Source organism: Benincasa hispida, chromosome 4, assembly GCF_009727055.1.
Source record: "Benincasa hispida cultivar B227 chromosome 4, ASM972705v1, whole genome shotgun sequence".
Lineage (NCBI taxonomy): Eukaryota > Viridiplantae > Streptophyta > Magnoliopsida > Cucurbitales > Cucurbitaceae > Benincasa > Benincasa hispida.
Window position 1 is genome coordinate 42,619,766 of NC_052352.1, and position 7,542 is coordinate 42,627,307.

The window sequence follows — 7,542 nt, forward strand, 5'->3', positions numbered from 1 at the left end:
TGATGTAAAAGCTCCAAGAATTCAAAGAGTAAGCTTGTATTATTATTGAAAATTAGGGCTAGAAACCTATTTATACAATAATGATAACCGGTTGAACCAGTAAAATGGTTAAATGACCAAATTGGTAACCAACACAATTACTAAACTGTAGAACATATTTTAACTTGAATAAAAGACCTTATAACATATTAATTAATATATCTAACACTTTTAATATTAAATGGTTTATATATCACACTTTTCTAAACTTTAGGACCAAAAACATAAATAACGCAAATATACGAATATGTTTGACAGTAGCTCTCTCAGGAGGTGTATTCAAGAATGTGCTCAACTCTTTTGCTTTGTAATTCCTATTTTACCAATACTAGGAACCAACACCCACTCTGAGCTATCCAAGGATTTATGTCAATAATAATTTGGTTTATTGCCCACCTTCCATCTGTATCCTTTTAAAAAGAGCTCTTTGCCTCGAACACCGCTCCTCCAAGATTAGAACCTAAGGTGATATTGAGAAAATCACCCTTGTAAAAGTATTTCCCTCTAAGAGTTCTAGATAAAAGAAGCATAGCTTGATTAAATAAAGGTAAGAAAATTTTCATTCAATACATCCATACATGGGTTAGGTTTCTTCAATCTTCAATCTTTAGCCTCTTCTCTCTCTTGCTTTTTTATTTTTATGATCTGAGAAAATATCTCCTCATTTAAACTCTTGTAGTAATACATAACCATTTTTATTTTATTTTATTTTATTTCAATTGAAGAGGATATAGTTAACGTTATTCTTCTTTCAAAATCCTAAAAAAGATATATTGCTTAACCTTTTTTTCCAAACAAAAAAATGAGGAAAATAATAGAGCAATAAGAGTATGAAAAACTTATATTGATAAAAATCATTGCACCCGCATCAAGGAGTTTCAAGTTGTACACTAAATTGATTCATTAATTTAAATTTAATTTCTTTTTTTTTTTTTTAACAAAAAAGGGAAAATTAGAAGTTTAAGATTTTAATTGATTTTTTCTTATTATTATTATTCCTTTATTTAAAAAATCAGTCTTTGTTAAATGAAGCCAAGAACCAATTAATCAAATCTATATATATATATATATAATGCCCAAAAATACGAATATAAAAGATGTTGGCAGAGATCCGATTGAAATGCTTATGACCAAAATTAGTAGCTGTGATTCTGATAATAATTTTTTTTTAAAAAAATTGAAAGTTCCAAGAACACTTCCCTATCCTGAATTACACAATGCCCTCTGATAAATCGAATACTGTGAGAAGAAAAAAAAAATTGAAAATTAGAGAGAAATGGGGAGATGAATAAATATGAGAAATATGATCGTCATTCTAAACTCAGCAAATTAAATTAAAATTTTCTTTTTTGGAATGAATGAGCCACACTCTCCTTTAGACCTTCCCATCATGTTCAGTAGAATCTGTTAAACCACCATGTTTTTGTTGTCTAACTGTCGGGAGTGTGTGGCTTCGACGTTCTTTTCCACCGGGTTTCGACGAGGCATTACCGTACCAGATCATCCCGATGACAGCTATGATCATTCCCAAAACTACCTGCATGTTAAGCCCTTCCTTCCCAAAGAAGAAGAATCCCATGATCAAGACAAGGATTGTTTTCATGTGGCCAAGAACTTGAAATGACACAGCTGTGAATCTGCCTATGCAGATAAATTGGCTAAGATTGGTTCCCACAGCAATGGAGCAGGAGAGAATTATGAAAATCTGTGAAATTTGCCAAATGGGAAAATGTTGAGCAAAAGCAAGTTCATGAACAATAAAACTACCCAAACAAGGCATAATTTTTAGAATAGAAGTAATTAAATAACTTACGGTAGAGGCTAAATTGTAGTCATATTGGTCTACCCTCTTGTTCGTCAACCAGTAGTCGAGAAAGGGTCCGACCAATAGAAGAGACCCGGCCTGTGCTGGAGCCGTGTGTCCTAACAGGTTGAAGGAACTCAGCGAATACTTCCGTTGGAGGAAATGCACATACTGCAGATTGAAGTTTTATTGATGTCATTATTGTCATAGAAGGAATTTGGAATAATGTTGTCATTTTTTGTTTATGTTTTTAGGAATGGGATGGGCGTGTCAGGTGATTCGTAGTTAAGAACGAGTGCTTGATGTTTACGCTTTCGGTAAAAAAAAATGAAATCCAGTAGCATGATCTGGAAACAAAGATCTTAGAGATAAATGTTAGAGGAATGTGAATAACTTACGTATTGCTGCAGAGAAGTGCTCCATACGGCGATAAAGGCAGCAACAAAGCCTCTGGTATTAACACTGACATCAGTAACAGTACATACTCCAACGCCCAAGAGAACAACTGCAATGCTCAACTTCGTGTCTCTGGAGTACCGAATCTTGTCCAAGACGACTTCCAACAAGCAAGAGACAGGAATCATACTTAGCTTTGCAATCTGACAACAGAACATGAACAATATGAAATTTGAGAATAGTTATGATAATCCAATTAAGAAAACAAAATAAATGATAAGAGTTAAGTTTACCTGATAAAATCCCACAGAATTCCACATCAGGCTAACATTCATTCCAACAATAGAAAAGTTGGCAAATAGTACAAATTTTAGAAGCTCTGGAAAAGGGAGATGAGAGGCTTGAATATAACCAAGCCACCTTAGAATGACAGTCATCAGGGTGGTTGTTGCAAAATGCAAACCTGTTAAAGTTGTGGCTGCAAGGTAGTGATGTATACATAATTAGAAACAAAGATCCAACGAGCAGCATATTATGAAGGCATAAAGCAAATTAAATGATCACTATTTACGACCTACAATTTTCCACCACCAATTACCAAACTTAACAATCACACTTCAAACTTTGAGGTTCAGACCTCATAAGTCATACCCACTTTTTCTAGGTTCAATACCAAACTAGAGCAATCGGATAGAAACTTTTCACCTGTTTCTTTCTTATATATAGTAAATTGGATTAAAATATCATTTTAGTCCATGTACTTTCAATTGTCCAATTTTAGTTTCCATACTTTCAAGAAATCTAAAATTTAGTCTTCATAGCTTCTAATTTAATCCCTCAAAGTTCATTTTTATCGAAATTAACTAAATAATAATAATAATAATAATTTTCATATGAGGGAAGACGTCATTTGAATTTATTTTCACCTAAGAAGCACGGACACTTTAATTTGGCTAGCCTGTCCGTGTCCGACACTTGGACACTCTGACACTCATTGGACATGTATCAAACATTTGTTAGTGCAATAGATATGTTAGACACTAGTTGTATAAAGCCAAAATAGGACCAACATTTGGTAGATATGCATCAAACTCTTCTTATATGTATTAAGTCAACACATATATAACAAAAATAATAAAATTTGAGAGCATACTACATCGAATTAATTTTTTAAATATAGAAATAAATAAACTCGTTAACTTTAAATTTCCTTCTTGTTATGTTAAAAAATATATATTTTAATAAATGTGTCCTTGGTATGTCCATGTCCTAGATTTTTTTTAAAAATGACATGTCATCATGTGAGTGTCATGTCGTATCTGTGTCTCGTATCCGTATCCGTGCTTCTTAAATTTTCATAATTTATAAGCGGAACTAATAGACTAAATTCTGTTTGGAACAAATCAACACAAACTAATTGTTGGGACTAATTTTATGATTTCATCGAAAGTAAACTTGGGACATTTGAAAGTAAAGGGGACAAAATAGTAAAGAACCAAAAGTACTAAAGACCAAAATGGTAATTTAACTAATAAATTTTTAGTTTTACCTTCTCCAACAATTTTCCATTAAACTTTAATCCAAAAAGTGCTCAAAGCAATAAAGCAGTTAGGCACATACAACATTCCTAGAATTACAAAGCATCACTGTTCTTAATTTCTTCGAAACAGGAAGGAGTTTACTATATCAACAGGATTAATAATGAGATCACTTATGTGTTTCTTAACAATATCACTAAGTTATACATAGTTAAAACTGTCAATCGCTCAATCCAACAGTTAACCTCCCTTCAAGATTAATGCTCAAGCACATTCTGCCTGATGTTTGATCCACACCACATGACATAATTCTCCACCAATTTTCAATCACTTTTGGTTGAAAAAGTATACGAGCTACAGCTCACCTAGAAAAGATAATATTGTGGGATGACTTTATTTTGGTAAAATGTATAGTTTCAGAAAACTCCAAAAACATATATCCAGTTATTGATATGCAATAAAAATCAGCTGCATCTTTTCATTTTGAGCACCTATCCGTCATATTCTGCAACCAACCTACCTTATAGATAAGCCACTTGGAGATCTTTCCTTTAATCTCCTTGGCTTTTGTTGGGGAGGACATTTTCTAGTTAATCTAATAGTTTCTAATAGGGAAAGCACCACTTATACACATACATATCAGTTTCTCATTCCTAGCCTCCTCCCCCTTATTATTAATTTTTATTGATTATAGCCATGTAGGTTCCGTGCAGATTACAGCTATGTTTCCTACTCCATTATTAGGATAACCAAATATATGGACTAAAACTGTGCTTTAAGAAGGAAAAGCAAGTGTGCAAATTTAGACGGTGAATGAAACTTGAGAGAGTCATTATTTCTCAAGCAATCACATGGACAGCACCAGAAAACAAACAGAAGTTACTAAAGATGGTAGGAACCTTCTTAAGACAGCAATGATAAGACCAATAATGGAAACAGGAGAATGCAGATCATAGACCAAACTTGAAAAATAAGAGAATATCACTATCTCTTAAGCAACCATATAGAATTCCAGTAACTAACCCCTAATCTCTATATCCTAAAGAAATAGATATGATAAACACAAAGAAGGTATAAATAACATAAACAAAAGAGATGAAGAAAATAATTACCGAAGCTGAAGCCATAGGTAGCCATGAGAGCCTTATTCACGATTATAATTCCAACAGAAGTTACAACGTTAAACATCCATGCGGCTGCATCTACAGCCGCTTTCTTGTCAGCTTTGCTAGATGGAGCCATTTTCAAGAAAAAAAAAATCCTAACACGACTTCCGCGAAAACCTTTATTCCTCAGCTTCCATGAAAGTTGGATCACATCTACACAAATTCCATAGTTTACAGCAGAAGTAACGATATACACTGCAAATCCAAAGAACATCAAGTGAGAAACTCAAAAAACTTAGGATTCGCACAGATTACACAATAACAGTAGTAACAAATTCATACCTAATAAAACAAGTCGAGAATACTACAACAGATCCAAAAAAAAAAGTAAAATAAAAAACCGCGATCAAGGTAGAAGGAAAGAGCAAATTAAAGTGGAAGCAGATCTAGATGGAGAATGAGAATTAAAGACAGAGATAGAAGATCCAAAATTAGAGAATTGTGGAAAAAACAAACACAGATCCATCGGCGATTCAACGAAGCAGAAAGTGAATCAGAGTTCAGAATAGCAAAATCAAATGGAAACATGAATTAGAATGGAAAGAAAGGAATCAAACATACCGTCAAATTGATGGAAGCATGAAGAAAGAAGAGAAGGAGAGTGACAGAGAGAAGAAAGGAGTTAAGGGAGATTGAATTGAAATGGAGGAGCTGAGAGTTGGGATTTCGAACGGGTATGGATTATATTGAATGAGAGAGTTGGCGTTTGTGTTTTCTGAGATTCAGTTTTTTTTCTTTTTTTCTTTTTTTCTTTTTGGAAATGAAAATGAAAAGGGAAACGGCAGGGGGAGGGCGGGCAGGCGGGCAGGCGGGCAGAAGTTCAGTTGGGCAATGAAAGGCTCGTGAGAAGATTTTGATGCCCCACGATTTCTTAGTTGGGCTCTAATGGGGCCCACTTTCTCTCGCCGTGCCTTATAGTGTGTTAACAAGTCTTAAAACTCCACTTTGTCTTTCACTTCTACACTATTATTATTTTGGAAAGCTTCCCCGACCTCTTTGGATTGATTAGAGAAAAAAAATATATATTTATTTAAATTATTTTAATAAATGTATTTAAAATACGATTTGAAAATACTTCAAAAATTATTTGGAGTGATTGTCAAATATTTTAAACTTTTTCCAAAATGACTCATTTTCAAAATTAAAGGAAAAAGAGATTGCAGCGGAAGATCGTGATTCAAGAGGTACTTCAAAGGTTAGTATTGAAACTCTATTTTAGTTTATGAGCATGTTGTTTTTTAAGTTAAACCAAACATACTCTTAGTCTTCCAAGTTTTAAAAAATATTTACATCTAGTTTTTAATGTTATTTTGAGTGCTAAATTGAGTTATGAAGTTTAGAATTAAAATATTAGAGTTAGGAGGTATGTGTTTGAAGTTGGAAAAGACAAAAAGGGAAAGATGAAGTTTTTTAATAAATTTGCAAATTTCAAGAGTGAATACTATTAAAGTTGAATTATTTAACACTTATGATGTCGGTGAGCCAAACACCTCTAAAATTTTAAAATGTTTTATTCTTGAGATATACATTTTAATGTAGGCATGACGATTTAAATTTTGAATAATAATCGAGAAGAAGATGGAAGGAGGGAGGAGGGAGAGAAAAAAATTATAAATTTTAGAATTTTTTATTTTTAAGTTATATTGTCATGTCAACTAAAAGTTATTCTGATCTTGTAACCAAAATCTTAAAATTCAGAGATTAAAGTAGTAAATTTTAAAACCTTTGGAACCAGATACATGTGTATTTGAAAAGTAGAGGACCGAAAAGATAAATTCTTTTATTATTTTTAAAATAAAAATCATCAGGTAATTTTTGTTTAAGTCCAATTATTTATTTGGTAAATGATATCTTATTCAAGCTATGCTTGCATTAGTAAATATCTCTGGTTGAAAAATGTGAATATTTAAGTCAACCTAAATATAACTCAATTCGTTAGGATATAAAGTTTGAATTTCATACCTTACGTGTTATGAATCAAATGTTAGAGAACAAATCAACTTGTCAAGGTATATTGTGTATCTTTGGGAAATAAGAGGTTTAAATCAATACCTTCACTTGTTGTTGAACTAAAAAAAACGGTAATGAAGATTTAAATTTTAGTACAAATATCAATTTTATGCCCTAAACTTTGTGGTTGTATCAATTAAAACCCTAAACTAATAATTATATTAATTTAAACCATAAACTTTCATAACGGTATCAATTCACATCCTCTACTAGATTTTGTTCAACTAACAGCATGTGAAATTTATGATTTGTGTCAACTAAACTTCAAAATTTTCATAAGTCAATTGATTTAGTTGACTTTTCATTGTAATTACTTTTGAAGATCTTTCTTAAATCGATTCTCAAGGAGTATAGATTTCTTCAAAATGTCAGTTTTACAAAATGAACAATTATGACTAAGATTCTAAATTGATTTATTTATGAAAGTTTAGAGATTTATTTGATGTAATTATAAGTTTTATACGAGATCTTTTCAAACGAAACGTAATAAAGAGCGTAAATTATTCCACTTATAAAAGTTTATAGTATAAATTATAATTATAAATGGATATTTTCCCTGAATTTTATTTAGTTCTCTCAACTTTTAGAT

At 31.9% G+C, this 7,542-nt stretch overlaps 1 protein-coding gene across 2 annotated transcripts; it reads right to left on the reverse strand.

The window, feature by feature from the left end:
* Window positions 1–1,166: 1,166 nt before the first annotated feature.
* Window positions 1,167–5,700, reverse strand: LOC120075011 (UDP-rhamnose/UDP-galactose transporter 6). 2 transcript variants are annotated; one of them, XM_039028147.1, is made up of 6 exons: window positions 5,505–5,700; window positions 4,890–5,138; window positions 2,533–2,717; window positions 2,242–2,442; window positions 1,853–2,014; window positions 1,167–1,744 (listed from the first exon to the last, which is right to left on the reverse strand). In XM_039028147.1, the coding sequence occupies exons 2-6, from the start codon at window positions 5,017–5,019 to the stop codon at window positions 1,415–1,417; spliced, it is 1,008 nt and encodes a 335-aa protein (XP_038884075.1). In that variant the 5' UTR covers window positions 5,020–5,138; window positions 5,505–5,700; the 3' UTR covers window positions 1,167–1,414. The 2 variants fall into 2 exon arrangements, with proteins under 2 accessions (XP_038884075.1, XP_038884076.1); XM_039028148.1 differs by lacking the exon at window positions 5,505–5,700 and adding an exon at window positions 5,226–5,477.
* Window positions 5,701–7,542: the final 1,842 nt, after the last annotated feature.

Coding starts and splice junctions, on each gene's coding strand:
- LOC120075011 (XM_039028147.1), bottom strand. CDS start 5,019: ATGGCTCCATCTAGCAAAGCTGACAAGAAAGCGGCTGTAGATGCAGCC. Junction 2,718..4,889: donor TACCTATGGCTTCAGCTTCG/GTAATTATTTTC, acceptor ACTACCTTGCAG/CCACAACTTTAACAGGTTTG. Junction 2,015..2,241: donor GCACTTCTCTGCAGCAATAC/GTAAGTTATTCA, acceptor TTCAATCTGCAG/TATGTGCATTTCCTCCAACG.